The sequence below is a fragment of the Chelonoidis abingdonii genome, chromosome 4 (assembly GCF_003597395.2).
Source record: "Chelonoidis abingdonii isolate Lonesome George chromosome 4, CheloAbing_2.0, whole genome shotgun sequence".
NCBI classification, from domain to species: Eukaryota; Metazoa; Chordata; order Testudines; family Testudinidae; genus Chelonoidis; species Chelonoidis abingdonii.
Window position 1 is genome coordinate 61935933 of NC_133772.1, and position 20227 is coordinate 61956159.

The window sequence follows — 20227 nt, forward strand, 5'->3', positions numbered from 1 at the left end:
TGCAGCCCTCTCCCTTGTTCACTAAACACCTTCCAGTTTCTGCAGGAAATGAGTCAGGGATCCTACAGACAACAGCCTCGTTAACCTGATTTATTTAAACACAGCCTTGATTCATTTCTTGAGCACTGTCAACTCCACCATGAATGAGGTGAGATCCTCTGAAAAAAGTAGTATGTGATCCTGTAATTAAAGACCTTATTACAATACATACGCAGAAAGGGGTGGAATTAAGGTTACATGGGAAGCCTTAATTCTTGCACTTCCTAACTTTTGAGAGGTTAGCTTTGCAGCTGTAACTTTCTATAATATAGTTCTGTGTTTTGTAATAAGCTTATAAAGAGTTGTCTATAACACTGGTGTGCAAACTGTGGGGCTTTCCCCCTTTAGGAAGAGGCACAGAGGAATGTTTTGGGGCAGGTAAGGTGGAGCCCAGGCTAGTCTCCACAGGGGTTGTGGAAGGAGCACCACGCCCCCATCCCAGCTCCTCTTCTATCCTATTCCACCCCCAACTCTGCCTTCAGCACAAGTTCTACTGCTGAGGAAGCTTTGGCTGTGCAGTAATGGAGGGGTGGACAAATTCCCTTAATGGTAAGGAGGGACACGAGTGGAAAAGTTTGTGTACCACTGGTCTACATATTTAAACTTACTATGTATTTTTTTATTAAAATAGATACCATTATGTTGCAGAAATTCAAAGGTTTTTCTCTTAATTTAAAAAAAAAACTTTCTTTTAAGTGACTTGGTTTCAAACAGAAAATTCCCCTCTGACTTACTGAGTTCTCTCATTCTCTCTTCCCCTCTCCCCCTTCCCTCCGCAATTCAAGTAACTCCTCTTAGAATGAATTTTAAGACAATTAATTACTTATCAACTGTATGTAAAGCCTGTTCCCTAATTAAATCTCGTAAAGATTACTAATTTCTTGTGTAATCTCAACACTTTGTAGCCTAAATGTGCAGAGGAGATCCTTCAGATGTTGGATTATGGAAACAAGAATAGAACACAGCACCCCACTGATATGAATGCCTCGTCTTCTCGGTCCCATGCGGTCTTTCAGGTAAGATGATACAGCACCGAGATTCTCAGACTTCATTGCTCAGCAACCCGTTTCTGACAACAAAAATTACTATGTGACCCCAGGATGGGGGGAACCAAAGTCTGAGCCCCATCACCCAGGGGAAGCAAAGCCCCAAGCCCCAGCAAATCTAACGCCGGCACTTCGGGGTCATGACACACAGTTTGAAAACCACTGATATAACGTGTTTAATGGCTGATATCTGAGACTTAGTGAGTTTTAGATAATTTTTTTTTAAAAGTAGTTAGCCATTCTGAAGCTTAATAACTGACTATGGCAATCTTGTTTTATTAGCTTGGGTATAGGGAGAGAAATACTACCCATTTTTGCTGTTCTTCTCTCGCAATTTTTTGCTTATTTTAACTTTGTAACTGTTATCTAGTTCACAGCATTTGGGGATACAGTTTGTGAAATATATTATACAAACCAAGTTGCATTGTTCATTTCTCCCCGCCCCTCTCCCCCCCCCCACCCCCAAAATGCATCCTTTAAATAAAGTTCCCTCAGGAATAGGCTTTAGATACATTTGGAACATAGCTTGAAGCTGCCATAATGCTTTAAGAAACTGATATGAGAAAAAACATGCACACCAAAAAACTCCAAAGATCTATAAGAATATTTATACAATATCGATAAATTGTGTCTCAATGCAACAAGGGAGGTAAGGGTAAGTTACTGCATTTGACAAAACATTTAACCCTTTCATGGCTTTATGCATGTGTATATTTGCCCCATTTGCTTAGCAAGATCCTTGGTGTTAAATATTTCTTTAAAATTTCCTGATCTAGTGAATTTTTTTTTGTCTTTGAGATAGAAATAAATAACAAGGCATATCACTGTGGTGAGTATTCTCTGTCCTTTCCAAAAAACACTTTGGGTTCTGTTGTTGCCTTTGAGCACCCTGGGGTCAAAAGTAGCACTGAAACGTGTGCATAAAATGCATTGACTGTCTTTTTTTTTTTTTCAACCAGTCTACATTTTTAAGCATGAAAGGTTAAATTAGTTAAGTGTCTCAGTAAATTTGAGAGACATTGACACTATAACTTAGTGTTGCTTCTACACTGTTAAAGTTGCATCATGACCTCTGTTTAAAGATGAGCTTTCCTAAGTCCTCTAAAAGTTAATATGCTTAGTCAGATTTCTTTGAAATTGGATGTGCCTCAGGAGTTTGCAGGGTGGGATTAGTGACCCAGATTTGGAATTGTTTGAGCTGGGGTTCCAGTGACATAAGCCCTGGGAAAAAATAACAGTTTTAAAAAATGTTTCTAAGTGGCCTTTTGCCCAGAGCTAGAGATGTGATCCAAGTCAAAATGGTCTTAGTCTGTTGAGTTTTACATAGATATTTCATGGCACCTACTAAATCTTTGGAGGACCCAAACTGAGAATACTTTTTAAGAAAACTAAGACACTAGTGACTGGATGAATCACAGACCTCTTGATGGCTATGAACTCGCCCTGTCACTAACATAACTAAGGATAAATAAACACAAGCCCCCACCTAAAACAAAAAGACTTTGAACTGATTGTCTTGAGGCTGCTGCAATTTGTGAGTCCTAGATGGCAATTTCATTTTGGGGGGAATGTCATCAAAGTAGTTTGGGGGAAGGGGGATTAGACGTGGGAATGCTTCATAGGAGGAGGGGGGTATGTGGGAAAATAAGAGAAGGCTTCAGGCCTGCAGTGAGGAAAGGGGGTTATAGGGAGTGGGTTTGATCGTACGGGAGGTAAGAGAGGTTGAGGATCAATTGTGGGAGACATTGCACCCCCAGCTCTTCTGGTGCACCCCAACACTGCATGAAAGCTATTAATAAAGTATTGGAAGAAAATTAATCAGGAAATTGAATGGTTCATGGCTGACTGGAAAATGAGTACTGTATGGCACAGAAAAAATTACAAGCTTGGACACCTCTGTTTCTCAAACATTGGGTTTCTCTCAAACATAAATCTATCAGTATTTTGGAAGAGAAATCCTGTTTGTCATTTTTCTCACCAGTCTTGCCACAAATTCCACCCTCCAACCATTGTGAAATGCTACTAGGAACGCTATTCCACTGTAACATTGTCCTTCAATCCAGGCACTGCATGTGAGTCAGATTATAGGAGGTGGGGTAGTAACAGCTGTCACAGTTCAGGGCAGCTTGTATTTCCCTTCTATAGTCCTTCTAGGGCACGGACTCCAGGCTCCTGGCTTCTCAGCCATCAGCTTTTTTGGGTGTCTCTCCCTCTTGACTGACATTTTTCCAAACTGCACAATTCCCTGTCTGCACTGTGATACTCCAAGCAAGCCAGACTGCCCAAACAGGCCAGCATATGCACTTCACTTTCTTTCTGCAGGCTACGAAGAGCATAATAGTCACACAGCACTTTATAAGCAGCCACATTTATTCTTAAGGTGAAAGCATTACAGTAAAAACATACTAAACAAGAAAAGAACTTTGCACACACATTTAAAAGGGTACCAGACGTCACCCCAACTTTAGGCTCTGGTAGGTGTCAGTCCTTCAATACCCACAATAGGGTTTTTCTCCTTGCTTACAAGTTCAATACTGTCTCATTCAGAACGAGAACAACCATGAATAGTTCAGTCTTTCCTTTACACAGCTTAGGCCTTTGATCTTGGTGTCCAGATAACCAGTGGTCAGCAAAATAAGTCCCCCTCTTCAGGGTGTGACTTCAATCGGCTGGGTTTTTGGATTTTCTGAGATGAGGAATTTGTATTCACTCCCCCAAATATTGCCCAGGAAATGTCTCACTTTTGTTCCAAATTCTAATCTTGTCTGGTATGCTCAATATATTCCTTTGAAACCCCGGGTTTCATATCTGTCAATCTCCCTCTTTGAGAGGTTATGTACAATCTCAGCCCACAATACTACATAAACCATTAATTTTATACAATGGACCCCAAAGACAGTTAAACTTAATTCAATAAGGAGTCACAGAGGATTGCCATTGAGGCAGATATGGCAATTTTCTGCAGTAGAAGCATTTTTGTATATGAAGATTTAAGGGGATGAGTTTCCTGCTTGTGGTGGGGAGACTTGGGTGCAATAGTGGGGAGGGACCTGGTTGGAGCGGGGAGATACACTGAATAGGTCAGGAGCTTGGCTGGAGAGTTATGCCAATGGTCTGGTGACGCTCAGCTGCTGTGTGTGGATTTTTTTCTTTTTCTTTTGGGGGCAGGGGGGACTTGGCCCAGTGTGCTCCTTGAGGGTGGAGGGGGAATGATCTGTACAACTGCCTAAATGATTACTAATTCCTACCGACAACATATCTTTTCCTCTTTAAAAAAAAAAAAACTAGGAAATTCTAGGACAAAAAATACTTTAATGCAGAGTTAAGGTTGCTTGGTGGTATGTCATCCCTTTGCAGAACAGAGTTGAGCAAAACTCATCTGAAAACCAGCAAATGCATGAGCAACTTTAACTTTACTCTCTTTCATCAGTGTCCCAACTCACCCCATTAACACATACATCTTTACTCTGCTAACTCCACAGTTGCTGAAATGTACAAGCCCTTTACTTCCTTTTTACCGTCCATTTATTCTCAGCTACGTCACCTTCCCTCTGCTCTCTTCAAGCAGTGCCTCAATATGCACACATAGATATACCCACATGGAGCAGAAGGTAGAAGGAAGGTGGCATGGACAATAATTTCCTTTTTGTCCTTTAATAGCATTAGATGGAATCATGTGGGGGTGAGGCTCAAAGTCTCTTGTGTCTTTCACCTACAGAAGTTGATTCAATTAAAAAAATATTATTTCACTTACATCTTTCTGAAAAATCTTAAGCAATTTGATAATAGTTTTGCAGTAATATGGTCAGTTTAAAATTAACTAAAAGGAAATTAAATAAAACAAAAAAGCCTTAACCTGTATGCTATTGCTTTGGCTACCTCAAACAGAAATTTCTGAATCTTGGAATTCCTCTTCTTTGTTTTAGCAATGAAATTTTTGTGTTCTCTATACAAACAAGGGAAATTTCCAGATTTAGAAGTTTCTGCTTGAGATAAACTGCCATAGTAGTTCTCCGGTCCAGTTATCCATCACTTGAGCTGGCTAGCTGGAATGCAGCTGCTGCAACTGAACTCAGGGAGTAAAGTGACTAGAGTCAAACTATTTCAACATGAGCAAAAGTGGAAGACCCATTGCCCGAATACATAGCTATTTTGAGAAAATTCATGAAGATAGTAAAGAATCTTGGATGCAGAAATTGCAAAGAAAAGGGGGTGGAAAGGCAGACCATATGAAGAATCACTTTGCAAAATGCAGTTGAAAGAACAGACACCAGAACCACTGACCTTTGGGTAACGAGATGCAAATATTAGAATCTGAATCAGGATGAAGGTATTGATAATACTGCATTGCCACTGCTAAGTACATCAAAAGAAAGTTGGCCAAAGACAATGAGGAGGAAGTATCATGGTTTTTCAGCCACACATGGATATGCTTGTAATAACTCCAGAACTGTAACAAAAAATAGACTAGAAAATTGCAGAATATTTTTATGCCTGTAATAGTCTTTTTTTGTTGTTGAGAATCCAACTTTCAATCAATCAGCTGCCAAAGGCTACAAAACACCCAGTTGAAAGAAGGATAGCAGATGAATTGTTAGATGCAGTCACTGATGGTTTGAAGGTGGAAGAAAGCAACAAATTATGTGGGAAAGCATAATATTAATATCAAATGGCTGGAGTAATGTGTACAATGACCCAGTGACATCTTACTGTGTGCATATAAGGAAAACCATGGTGTCTGCCAGCTGTTGATTCTGGAAGCAATAAGGAGACTAGAAAGTACTGTGCTATTCTGGCAAGAGAAGCCAAGGCATTATCAAATGAACTGTACGATTGTGTTTTTTAAGAACTACCTGACAGACAATTTGAAAGATGCAAAATATGAGAAGTGATTTGAAACAAGATGACAACACTTTGGTTATGAATGGCTGTGTATCACATTGGCTAAATCTACTTGGACAAGACCTTATACCAAGTCCTTTGAACAGTGTTGTAGATTTACAAAAATACTTTTGTAATCACCATGTTCCTGGAGCCTGGTTCAAAGAATTCCAAGCTTCTGTAAAACCTCCATTCCTGGTGACACACGGTGGAACAGTCAAATAACTTGCCTAGCAACATATGTTAAAAATCAGCTGCATAATCTCAGAAATGCAAATGACAATGCATTAAGCAGAACTTGAAGATAGAGTGGTCGGTATAATTCATAATCAATTTACCTAGAAGCAAAGAACTTGATCAGTCAGGTGAAACCAGTTGCTATGGCACTTGATGCACTCCACAGGGAGAAATCAGCAATTCCTATTGTGTACATGGTATAGTGGGAGCTACTAATAAATGAAGTGCTTGCACCACACGAGACAGAAGTACCTCATAAAATCTCTTTTGTAATTACTCTGTTGACCAACCTCCTTCATCCAAAATATGAAGGAAAGAGACTGTCAGCTGAACAAGAAGAAATTTTAAGGCAGTGACTGCTCAGCAAAAATCCTGATTTTTTTTTATGACATATTTCTACTTTAAAATGCTAGTAAGAATCTCTGTATCCAAAATCAATGTTTTCATCTGCGCACAAAAAAAGAGTTTTCCCTATAACGTGGGGAAAATATGAAGAATGTGAATATTCTGACATTCTAGAACTGGTGTTGCAATTGCATCAGTGTTTGGCAAGCATAGAACGAATCTTTTTAAACCTTGGATACATCCATTCGGAACTGAGGTATAGGCTCATCGTGTATCCTTCAGAAGGCCATGCTGTCCTACCACACTCTGCCCCAGAAAAAAGGCAGTAGAGTGGGATCCTCTAAGCAGCCTACAGAAGCTGCAGGGGAGGAAGCCAATCAGAGCTTACAAGGCTCATATAAAAGAAGCTGCAGGGTCTGAACAGCTCAATTGCTGGCTGGAGCCAGAGGAGGGAAGAGTACTGTTCCTGGCTGGCTGAGGAAGCTGCAGCAGCTGGACAGAGCAGTTACTAGCTGGGGCCAGAAATAGTGGAAGTCTGGGAGACTGCGGAGAAACCTTGTATAAGCAGGGGTAGGAATGTGAAGCTGTCTAGGTACAGAGGCCTGGGTGAGCGAGAACCCTGATGAGACAGGCCAGAGACTTATTAGCTCACCAGGTGAAGCGACATGTGAGAGAGAAACCCTGAAAGAATGGGACAGAAATTGTTACAGACTCTCTAGGCAAGGAAGCCTGGGAGAGAGACTGCTTAAACATGGAACAGGCTGAGGACCCGAGAAGCTGGTGGGACACAGTGGGAAGCAGTCCAGAGAATAATGCAATAACAATAGTGACTGAAACAGCAGGTGGCTGCTAGTCGTAGGGTCCCTGGTCCCAGAGTAATGGGCAGGCCCGGGTCCCCTCACTGGCCACAGACAGAGTGACCAAGGGCCGAGGAGGCAAAATGTTTTGTTTGGAGCCCAAGAAGGGTGCAGGTACTTTAAACAGACCCTGAGATGGGACTGATAACTTTGGGGAGGGGCCAACCTTTCATTGGACTCTTACTCAAGAAGGGGTTTGTTTTCAGTCTGTTTCATGTACAGACTGCGTGTTACTCAGCTGGAGGGCTGCGTCACTGAAAACCCATCTGAAAGAGAAACTACTGTCAGAGGATACCAAAAAACAAAGAGCACAGCACGCATCTGGCCCGCAGGAAGCACTCACGAGTCGCCACACCTTTACAGTCTGACAACATCAAAGTTGGTTGTCTGCTACAGAATTCTGCAGGGCCAAGTGGATCTGGATTGGCAATCTGCAACTCTCCATGCTTCTGATTGCTTAGTAGTTCAGGCCTACAATTCTGCATTATTGTCATTCTCATATAATCAAGTATTTTCAATGTGACATGTATTACTTCCTTGAGAAAAACTAACTAAAATATTTACTAAACATTCCAATGTTCAGTATTATCATTACATATATTAGTATTACATCCACTGCAGTTTTATTTTTTATTTGTAGAATCTTAAATTAATCTCTGAATCTACTGCCACAATTTGAATATGTAATTAAAACTAAATATTATGCACTGTGCATTAATAAGTTTTTAAAATAGAAAATGCCTTAAACTGTGACTGACTGACTGACCTTTTTTCCTGGGACAGTAAAAACATGATTTTACCTGGGAGAAACCACATCTGGTAAATACCATGCCATCTCTGCAAAGATATCACATCACCAGATTATTATCCAGTCAAAGTTTCTTCCAAATTCATTGCAACTTCTGTCATCCAATTAGTCCATGTAAATGAGCTAGATCTTGAACGTTTGCTTGGTTTACTTTACTTTGGGTTTACTATCTGTTTCTCTTTCTGTCCCTTTGCCTCTTAGTCCCAAATGAGAGCCTAGTTCTTTGAGCCTAGTTCACAACACAGCTCCTCTGTTCAAACATTTGTTAGACTGTTCTGTAAAACATCTCTGTAAAGAGACCATTCCTAGAGAATCAGTGAATTACATGACGGTTAGGCCAAGTTAGATACAGAAAATATGGTCTTATCAGAGTAAATAGTCTTCTATCAGAGGAGTAGCCATGTTAGTCTGGATCCGTAAAAGCAGCAAAGAGTCCTGTGGCACCTTACAGACTAACAGACGTTTTGGAGCATGAGCTTTCGTGGGTGAATACCCACTTCGTCGGATGCATGCATCTGACGAAGTGGATATTCACCCACAAAAGCTCATGCTCCAAAATGTCTGTTAGTCTTTGCTGCTTTTAATAGTCTTTTAGGCTACTAACCTTCCGAAATGTTGTCCTGCTCACTAAGTTCCCACAAGTGGAAATATTTAGAGGTGGCGTCAAAAGCGAAAGAAGTTACTGACCAGTAACTGTATTCATGCTCCCCATTTTAATCAGACACCTAGGTTAAGAGTTCCTGAATTAGCAAAAGAAACTGAAGGAATTGGTTCCACTTCACCTTTTATACCCTTAGAATTCCACATGAGCAGAGGGTCAAGGAGAGCAAGTGGCCCCAACAGACACTGCTCTATGGAAGATTCTGGAAGCTTATGTCACTGGTACCTTTTTTCTTCTTTGAGTGCTTGCTCATGTTGATTGCATTTCTAGGTGTGTGCGTGGCCACCAGGGCCAGCTCCAGGCACCAGCCCAGCAAGCGGCTGCTTGGGGCAGACAATGGTGAGGGGCAGCACATCTGGGTCTTCGGCGAAAATTCGGCAGCGGGTCCCTCAGTCCCTCTCAGAGCAAAGGACCAGCCGCTGAAGACTGAAGTGGTGGCAGTAGACCTGCAGATCATGATCGGGTTTTTTTTGTTTGTTCAGTTTGGTTTTTGCTGCTTGCAGCAGCAGAAATCCTGGAGCCGGCCCTGGCAGCCACATGCACGATTATCAGATTTTTGCTTTAGCGGTATCCTTAGGGTTGGCTGTAGCACCCTCTTGAGTGCTGCACTCAGTATTGGTATACTAAGCGCTGCCAATCCTTTGTCCTCTCAGTTCCTTCTTAGCACCTGTGAAGGTTGGAGCTCCTTGTCTTGAATCGCGGGTTGACCCCCTAGTCCAGCCAGGAACCCGACTTGTGGGAGTGGCAGGGGTCTTGTCCTCTAATAGGGTCATGTATCCAAAGTAGGCCCGACAGCCAAAAGGAAGTAGGCTGACTGCCAGTGTAGATGCTGAGCCAGGTGATGGACCCGGCCAAGGCCCCAGCATTTAAGGGAAGCCGGTTATGGGACTACCCCCCTAAAGCAGCAGTGTGTCCCAGACCCCGGCACCGCAACCCTGATTAGAAGACACAGGTCCCTGATACCATGGTCGTTTATCTGCAAGGCACGGGACACTTGAGTCACAGTGCTGATCCCCATACCACCGTCAGACCTCCTGCCAGAGTTCTCCACAGTACAGACCACCATCACCTAAGCGTCAATTTCCCCCCTGGTGTGGGATCGTTCCGGTCTCTACGCCAGTCTCCAGCTCCCTGGTACCTATCTTCGGGCAGGCACCAGTCCTCGCTCTCTCCTTACTTGTTGCCTACAAGGGCCAGTTGGCAGACTCGGGCACCTACGTGCCGACAGTGGTCTGAGCCTGAAAGGGAATTTAGCCCCTGATCTATAAAAGGCAAATCACCACAGGCCCACGAGACCAGCATGGCTCCTGCAGCATGGAGGCAGGGGCCATGGCCCACTCAGTGGCAGTACTGGAACCCGTGGGGTGTACCTGTTACGCCAATCCCGTACTCCCACCATTCCTATCAGGCCACATCAGACAAGCTGCTGTCTGGATCATGTTGGATCATGGTGCTGAATCCAGCATGGGAGCAACACAGTGGGCCTTGATGCCCAAGGAGCTGTCTCCGGACAAGCACAGGGAAGCTGCCCCTCCCTCTGCTGTGCAGTCATCTTCATCATCTCCGGACGAAGCAGTAGCGGGCCCCTCGCAAACAAACAGCCTACATCCTTTCTCCTCACCCACCCACCTGCCCAACGACTTCAGTGAGCACCAGGCCCTGCTCAAAAGGGTGGCTGCCAACCTAAACATGGAGGTCAAAGAGCTAAATGAGGAGTCCTACGACATCTTTAATGTTATGCCCTCCTCCACCCCAGCCCAAGTCTCATTGCCTGTCCACCCAGGGTCCTTAAAATTGCTAAGTTTATGTGGCAGATCCCCTCTTCCGTTTCACCTACCTCCAAGAAGGCAGAAAAGAAGTACTGTGTCCCCGCACAGGGATCAGAGTATCTGTACACTGAGCCTCCAGTGGGATCCCTGGTTGTGTCCGCTGTCAACAAAAGGGCTAGACAAGTGTCACAGCTAAAAATAAAGACACAAAGGGGCTGAACTTGTTTGGCAGGGAAGTTTAGTTATTTGGAAAGCCAGCCTGTCTATCCATCTAGTCCTGCTAGGCAGGTATAGCTTCAACCTGTGGGACTCCATTAGTAAGTTCAAGGAGGGCCTCCCACATGACCAAGCACAGGAGTTTGCCACCTTGCTGGATGTTGACAAAGCAGTGATCAGATGGCCTGGTACACTGTAGACTTGGTGGCTAGGGTAGTCATCTCCACGTTGGTCATGAGGTGCAGCTCCTGGTTACAATCCTCTGGGCTGTCCCAGGAAATGCAGACTACTCTTCAGGACCTTCTGTTTGAGGAAGCAGGGCTCTTTTTGTAGCTGACCTCACGGCTCCACGGCCTTAAAGACTCCGATGCCACCCTCGGTTCTTGGGCCTTCACGCTCCTCAGCAGGCTAGAAAGCCATTCCGCCCGCCTCCTTCGAGGTCCTGGGGTGTCCTCTGGTCCAGCTACTATAGAAAGAAGGATAGAGACAAAGGATTTAAACAGAGTCACCCTTCTTTTTCCCATTCCTTCACCCAGCCTGGTTCTTCCAGAGGCCAGGGAGGCCAGAAGCAAATGTTTTTAGCATGCACCCAAGGGCAGCGCCTCAGCCACTTCCTGGGGTCCATACTCTGTTCTTTCCTCAACCCCTTGCACCCCTTCTGATTGACCTGGTCGCAGCTGACCTCGGACCGTTGATTGCTCGACATAGTATCTTTGAGCTACACCCTGCAGTTTGTGGAGCTCTAGCCTTCTACATTCAAAGGACCACACCATTCTGCAAGTTGACCTAGTTGTTTGTTATGGTGGCCTACAGGATGAAAGGTCATCCAGTGTCCGCTCAAAGAATTTCTTCTTGGATGACTGCCTACATTTGCTGTTGCAATCAGGCAAGGGTGCCGCCACCTGCAATCGTAACTGCCCATTCAGCCAGGGCACAAGCCTCCTCAGCAGGTTTCCTAGCCCAAGTGCCTATCCAGGGCATCTGTAGGGTGGCCACCTGCTCGTCCATCCACACGTTCACGTACCATTACGCACTTACCCACCAGGCCCAGGATGATGATGGCTTCGGTAGAGTAGTACTGCATGCCTCTAGACTATGAACTCTGAGCCCACCTCCTGAGGATACTGCTTGTGAGTCATCTAGAATAGAATTGACACGAGGAAGCACTTGAAGAAAATACAGTTACCTATCTTTTCATAACTGTTCTTTGAGATGTGTTGTTCATGTCAATTCCATTACCCGCCCTCCTCCTCCTCTGTCAGAGTTACCAGCAAGAAGGAACCAAGAGGGCGTAGGGTTGGCAGCACCTATTATACCAGTGCATGAGTGTGGCACTCCAGAGGATGCTACAGCCAAACCTGCAGATACCACTAAGACAAAATCTGAGTGTGCACATGGGCGCACGCGCACACCTAGAATGGAATGGACATGACCAACACATCTCAAAGAACAACAGTTATGAAAAGGTCAGCAGTCATTTTTTCCACAGTGTGAATGAACAGGCAATGCTGCTGATCTACAGTTACTTACCAGTAACTTCTCTTTACTGAAGATCCAAACATCCACTCTTTTCCTATGGCACTTGGGACTGTACACTGTGAATCTAAAAGGTATTCTGTCTTTTTGGAAGAGACACATTATATTTAAAATGACAATTTACATTATATACATTTCGAAGACAGAAAAGCCATTTTAGTCTGAAGTCTGCAAGACTGATTTGAAAGTGCATTGTGTCTTTAGCAGGTAAACTTGATTTTTTTCTTATTACTATGTAAAGTGGGGAGCATACAATATTAGGACTTATTGGAGGAGAGCAGATAATCTTTGAAATTATCTCACTCTGTCCCTCTCCCCTAAATAGTAATTTCTGCTTAATACTTCAATATGTACAGAGTGACAGCTCCAGGCAGGAGATTGTAAACACCTGCACAAACATTTTTATGTAACTATCCTTATGATGTAGAACTGTATTGTCCTTTAAATAAGAGCCATTGCTTGTGTAGAGGTTGGTTGTTTTTTTTGTTTGTTTGTTTTTTTAAATCCTTGTAATTTGTTTTCTTTATAGATTTATTTAAGGCAGCAAGATAAAATAGCAAGTATCAGTCAAAATGTACGTATTGCCAAAATGTCCCTCATTGACCTGGCAGGATCTGAACGTGCCAGTGCCACAAATTCCAAAGGAGCTCGTTTTAGAGAAGGGACCAACATTAACCGTTCACTGCTAGCTCTTGGAAATGTCATTAATGCATTGGCAGATCCAAAGGTAAGTGCTGCTTTGTTTCAAATATAATAAACATGCACACAGGCCAACTTTTCCTTATACTGTTTAAGAAGAAGGAATATCATATTAAAAAGAATACAACCTTGTATTAATTTTCTAATATGTGTACTAATTTAGAAAATATATAAAAACTTTTTTCTCCGTGGACTCTCACTATAGGAGTTGTCTGCTATACTTTGCAATCACTGAACAATCTAAAGCAGCTTAACTGTTTGTATGATGAGCGCACATTGTGTCGATGTCACATTTCACATGCACTTATAGGAAGGAGTCTTTTTTATAAGAGTTCTGAATGCTTCTTCTATCACTGGTGCTTGCAGTCTCAGTTCCAGCATCTTCTTGTCCTTGATTGCCAAATTAGTTTAGTTAGAATTTTTGTAGTAATTAGTAGCTTAACTATATGTAGTTTTTTATATAAAAAATGTTGGGGAAAGCAGTGTGCTACATTTAGCTTTAGTACATTTATCCAATGAGAAATATGTCCTGGCTTTAAGCATTGTGCTACATGCCTGAATAAAGTGTCACTCTAGGATCCTCTTGTTACGTACCTAAAATGCCTCAAAGAGAGAGCGATTCATAAGGGTAAATAAGTTTTTTTTGTTCCTGTCCACAAATCTTAAAGGTTTTTGCCCTCAGGTGTATAATATTCATGTCTCCTAAACCCTTGCTTGCTTCCCCTATACTAAATTACCTACTATAGATAAAGAAGAGGCAGGACTGTGTCTGAAGATTCGTTAAGTGGCTATTTCTTCTCTGAAGTTTGCTTTAGGTTGTTTTAAATAACACAAAAGAGAAATTGAGACCTCACAATAATGAAGTGAAGTTTGTAATTCTGCAGCTAAAGAGTATTATTGAGAATCACAGAGTTTGTAAGAGCAGCAGAGAATCCTGTGGCACCTTATAGACTAACAGACGTTTTGGAGCGTGAGCTTTCGTGGGTGAATACCCACTTCGTCAGACGCAGGTAGTGGAAATTTCCAGGGGCAGGTATATATATGCTAGCAAGCAAGCTAGAGATAACGAGGTTAGTTCAGTCAGGGAGGGTAAGGCCCTGTTCTAGCAGTAGAGGTGTGAAAACCAAGGGAGGAGAAGGTACACGTAATTAACAAATCATTAACACATGCAGAATGTGAATGTTTTATGGCTTTCAGTGTTTTATTGCCCTTTCTAGCAAACTTCATTCTTCACCCATTTGTTGTACAATGTTACTTGAACGGATTGTCAGATCTGTATCTCACAATCTGTTCACTATTGGAATGTGACCCTGCTACTTCCTGGCTGCTCTTTTAGAACCACTGGAGTTATGTTGTTTGAACATTTCTTCATTGCATTATTTTCCTTCAGTTTCTTCATGGGTTGCCATCTCATCTAGGTAGGTTAGTGAAATCCAAGCTTAGGTGAAGGACTCTCTTCTTGTACAATATTTCCCAATGATGAAATAATGTGTTAGCATTCAAAGTTTATACCAAAGATAAATCAAACCATTTATCTATCTTTCCCATCTCTTCTCCAAAGCCTCTAAGCATTCAGAGAACCTTGTGTGAATAAACTGAATACAAAAAGAGTATAGCGCTATTCCTGGTAGAGTACCACGCTATTCAAGAACTCATTCTTCTTGTTCATGGCCTTTGGGGGAAAAAAGTCAAGGAGAAGTAATATCTGTCCAAATATTACAAAATTAGGATAAAACTAAGTAGTCAAGCCTATTCTGAGCAGGCAGGAGTTGGGGCAGCAAAACAAACTTAAAATTCATTCCACCAGAGGAATAGCCATTTCTGTGACTCGTCTCCATAATTACTCCTGGGGGAATTTTGTGCCACTGTGCAATGCAGAATTTTGCAGAAATTAATGTGTGTGCAGAATTTCCTTTCACTCACAGAAATAGGCTGCAGTGTTGCTGGCCGCCACTAGGGGCTGCTGAACCCCGTTCCCCCCCACCCCCCGGAGCCCAGTTCACACATAGAAGACACTGCCTGGGGGGGTTGGGTGGGGGGAGCTAGAGTGTTCCTGGCAGCTGCAGTTCCCAGCATGTCCTGAGGGAAGGAGACAGCAACACACAGGAAACTCCATACAAACCTGGGACCAAGCATCAGGCAGTGTCTCCCTCCTGGACTCTGGGGCCAGCGGTGTCTGGACTAGGGGGGCCACAGCAGGGCTCTTGGGGGAAGGCAGGTCAGGAGTCTGGGGAAGAGGGAGTGCAGATATCTAGACCAAGGTGGCCCTGTGGCTGGACTCAGGGAGAGAGTGACTGGGTTCTGGGGGTGAGGGGATGTGGGTATCTGGGCAAAGGAGGAGCCCTGCAGCTGGACTCGGGGGAGAGGGTGTGGGTATCTGGGCCAGGGGAATTCCATGACTGGGGGAGAGGGGTTTGGGTGTATTGGCTGGGCTCTGGTCGGGAGGAATTGTGGGTGTCTGACCCCCTGGCTTGGCTCTGGAGGGGAAGGGGGCGGAGAAACAGGAACTGGGTTGTTGTAGGGGTTTCTTTAATTCCTACTCCTGGGGGGATTTTTGTGTGTGTCTGTATTGTTACAGACATACTTGCTGACAGGTATTTTGAAATAAATTACCAAAATAATTGAAACTGGTGAGATTTATGTAGTGTTATTTTGACAAAATTTGCAGATTTTTAAAATATTGTGTGCAGAATTTATTTTTTTTTGGTGCAGAATGCCTCCAGGACTACATAATGTATCCTTTGAAATTTGTAAGTCTGCCGCTTACTTTAAAATTCACTCTTTTCATGTATTCAGCTGTACTCACAACCCTACAGCCAGATCCAACGTTAATTTCAGGGATAAGTCCTTCAGTCCTTATTTACGTAAAGTGCCTTCTTGAGGGATCTGCCGAAGTATCCTCATGAAGGAGGGAGAGAAGTTACTATTAAAGTTGTCTGAATGTATTGCCATTTCCTGTCCCTACTAGCCTTCTCTTTCTTGTTTCATTGGATTGCTACTGATCTTGTAGATAAAATGGAGAGAGTGGTTATGGACAGGACCATTTATAACTGCATTGAAACTTAGGATTCAGAATTGAGGGTTGTATATATGTACTGTCATTACAATTGACCAACAGACGTGGCCTACCTCCTGTTAAACTGCTTTAGAATCTTTCCATGATTGTGAGCCCTGGCTTGTAACATCTACCACAGTGTCATCCCACATGTGGGTGGGGCCATTTGTGACCTCTGTGGCCCTTCTGGGCAACTATATTAAGAACTTCAATTTGATTATGAATTGAAGATGTATTCTTGAGCCACACTGTACCTTTTAAGTGTCTGGGTCACTTCTGTTGCAAGAGGGAGGAAGTAAGAGGCCCTGCTTCCACAATTGGTCCCTTTTTTATCATAATGGTCCTCTCTGGCCTTGGTATCTGAACTGCTTTCCCTGCAGCCACCCAAAGCAACTTTGATGTGAGGCTAAAGTGCTCTAAACAGCAACTGTTCAGTTCTTGCTACAGCTGTTCCACCTCTCTACCATTGGCCATGTGCTGAGTCACAGGGAACGAGAAGAGTATCATTGGCTACTTTATTGCCTGTTTCCCTGCTAGGATGTAGGAGCCCCAGGGAGAGCAGGCAAGGAGATCAACTGACTGCCTGAGTATAGGAAGTGCCTACTGCAGAATGGGTCTTTGCTCCCTCCCTCGCCCAGCAGCACGGGAGAGGGGTAAAGAAGTAGGCAGAAACCGAAAAAAAAAATGTTAGAGTGCCCTGATTTTCTGCTCCAAGACATGTTAGAGAAGCTTGGGGGATGTTATTAACTTGTGCCAGCTGGCTATGGACTTGAGTGTAATGTAATGTTTAAACAACATTGCTGTCTTTTTTTTTTTTTTGAAGAGATCCTATGGAATATAAAATAAGATGTTAATAAATTACAGCAATTGTATTGTATTTGATTACACACACACACAATGTAATTTATTTTTTAGAAACACTGGTATTACCCCTATTAGCTGGCTCCAGACTGCAGCATAGTTGTGTGGAGAGTGTAACATCAAGAGTCTAGTGTATTCCGGGCAACTCCTAGAGCAGGATCTAGTGACTGTTTATATAAACATGAAGCTCTGCTTCTTTCTGTCTGCTGGAACAGAGAAGAAAGGGTTGTGTTTTTTGGGTTTTTTTCCTCTTCCACCAGCCTTTTCCAACCCTTATCCCCCAGCTTGCCTGGTGCTTAGGGGAGACTGGTCTCTACTCTACTCATCTTAGCCTTTTGTTTTTGAGTTCCAGCATCAGTATGTAATAGAAATGATTTTTTTGACAATTTCACTGCTGCACAAGTTGTTCTAAACAGCCGTAGAGAAACTGACCAATCTTGCTAATTCCACTCTGTTGCTGGTGCTTTGCAAAGCTATGAGCACAGCAATGGATACATCAAAGCTGTCTGCATATTCAGGAAGATGATTGTGCATAAGTTTTTACATTTGGTTCACATTGGAAGATGATTTCTACAACCATAATATGCTGAGCCAAAATCCTAGTACATAAAATAAATGGGAACACAGGCAAAAACGAACCTGTAATTTGAGAATGAAAAAATATCAGATTATTACAAATGCAAACTAAGGTAGTGAGTTGCCATATCACAAGCAATAGTCCATATTCCAGATCACAGAAATATTTTCGATCCCTTCATTTTTGTAGCATGATGTGTACTAGAATTGTCTTGTCTTTTTCCCAGTGAAGCTATTAAATGACCACTTTTTTTTTAACTTGGCCCTGCATTCAGTCAAGAAACTAACCAAAATCTAAAGCAATGTGCTGCAAATTACGCTGAATTTTTTTCACTCATTTATACTTAGGTTTAAAGAATAGGCTACTTGATCTATTCTCAGTGCTCAGCATTCATGTTAGGTGTTGCAGGACAGGTATTTTCCAAAATAATTGCCCAATTAGTTACTTACTTATTCATAAATGCTCTGTTTTTTCAAATCCATAGTTACTGTAGATATGACTCTTAGATTCTCTCCCCTCACCTCTCATATTTCACTGTGACACATGGATTTAGTGTAACAAAATGGAGTGAAAACCAAGAATAAGAACATACTGCTTAGGGTTGCCGCTTTGGTAATTTCACTTGTGGAATAAAAAGTGACTTCATGGCATCATATTGATGAGGCAGGTTTAAGGGGGATTCCCTAAGCAAAGTTAACTGACTTTGTTCGGCTAGACTTGCAGCATATGGGATATACTGAGAAAATGGTGGGACTTATAGAAACCCTAATCTGCTAGGATAGCAGGAAGAAAAGGAGAGTTAATTTTATCAATGAGCCTAAATACAGGGAAGAGAAATAAACACAAAGGGGAAAGGGGTATCTGTAAGACAAAACAGGCCAGATTCTTCCTCAGGCAGTTTCAGTATGGCTTCTGTTAACATTGGTAGGAAATGTGCACCAGAGACAGCAGAATATAGCCCTTAGATTTTAGGTTTGTGTTTTGTTTTATGCGTATGTTTCCTGTGTTCATATTATTTCTCAGGATAATACCTCACAGCTAGATATGTTTGAGAGAGCAGATTGTTGCTTTGGAGATTTCCATCAAATTACTGGTTACTTTCAGTGCGGCGCATATAGCTAAGTGATGGAGCATCAAATTTTAAAAATTACATGTTGCAGCTGTAGGCAGTTCTCTTCAAAGTTTCATAACCTTTGTGTTACAGGCGTGATATTGTATGCAAATAGTTGCTATTTGCGAATTATCAGTAATGGCATGTTAACATAAAGCCCACTTGTAAAAATGTGTGTAAGTATTCTGTTTCCCCATTGGTAAAAGGGGGATAATGAGGCACAGATTGCAATTTGACTAAGTCACACAACAAATGAGTGGCAAAACCTTTATCTCCTGATGCCTAGCATGATGTCCTATTAATGGACCATACTGCCCCTTTATTACCAAACTAAAAAGTTTGCAATTCAAATGATAAATCAGATAATAATACAGTGGGTAAACCATAGCTCTAATTTCAACTTTAGTTTTTCCTTTCTGAACCTTTAAAGAAGCTTGGCATCCTAAATGTTGGCTGAGTCTCCAGGGGCTTAATATTTTATTGTTTTTATGCTACCCCATGCTGAGTTTTCAGTAACTGAACAAAGGAGCCATATGCCCATTCTTCTTGGTAACGGAGTCCTGTAACTTGGACGTTAAGGACTTTAGATTCCTGTCCTCTATAACCACACATGCTATGTTGGACAAATCTTACATTAACAACACAGTTGTGGACCCTGAGACCACTGATATACAGTCTTCCAAATGGTTTTAAATAATTGCAGAAAAGAGACTGAGGATATTTTTCCTTCTGGAGTCAAGGCGCATTTCACTCAATGTTTTATGTTTTTGAAAGTTTGTGTCAGGGTGGCTGTGTAATTGGTATAGTTGAAAATTGTTACCCCAGCCAAAAGAAAAGCCAGCAAAATGTCTCACACAGCATGTGGGAGTTTCTCCTCAGGAAATCCTTGTGGCTCACTGTTTCTGTCAAGCAGGGTAATGTGCTTGTAAATTTCATCTGACAGAAAATGTATTGCAACATCAACAGCTCCAGAGAACTGCAGAGCTAAATTGTGGAAGAGTAACTGTCAAACCCTTTCAGCAAGCTGTACCATAAAGAAACTTGTGCTAGGAAAAATAAACCCGATGTGATACGAAATCTGAAGGAGTAGCACATGCTAGTGTCAGTACAAAGGAAATTCCCTCCCAATTCCCTGAGCAGGCAGTGAGGTAAAAATATGGTTACTTTCCTCTTCTTGCCCAGTTAACTTGGATAAATTGGGCCAAGAAACACTCCTACTTACCTGGCAAGAAGTTAAAACAAAGATAGTTGGACAGTTTATCTGATTCATGTGTATGTATGTCTGCTCATGTACAAAGAGAGAGCTGTCAAAGTAGATGATTGCTAATTTTGTTCCTGAATTCTTTTCTCTCCAGCCTGTCACCTCATCTTGTCTTTTTCTTTCTAGTCAACATTTTTAATATTACCATTCTTTTTTGTCCTGTTGTCTAAACATCTCTCGACTTTATTACTGTAACCCCTTTTCCTCTCTGGACTCCCTAAAACCCATATCACCCCTGTAAAGTACATCTGAAATGCAACTGTTAAAG

General features: G+C 42.4%; 1 protein-coding gene across 1 annotated transcript in view; it reads left to right on the forward strand.

The window, feature by feature from the left end:
- The window catches only part of KIF18A (kinesin family member 18A), a 144534-nt gene that overhangs the window by 19408 nt on the left and 104899 nt on the right, over positions 1 to 20227 (forward strand). Inside the window, exons 4-5 of the mRNA XM_075065226.1 lie at positions 945 to 1055; positions 12925 to 13122. Coding sequence (XP_074921327.1) covers positions 945 to 1055; positions 12925 to 13122 — 309 coding nt within the window. The remainder of the gene's footprint in view (positions 1 to 944; positions 1056 to 12924; positions 13123 to 20227) is intronic.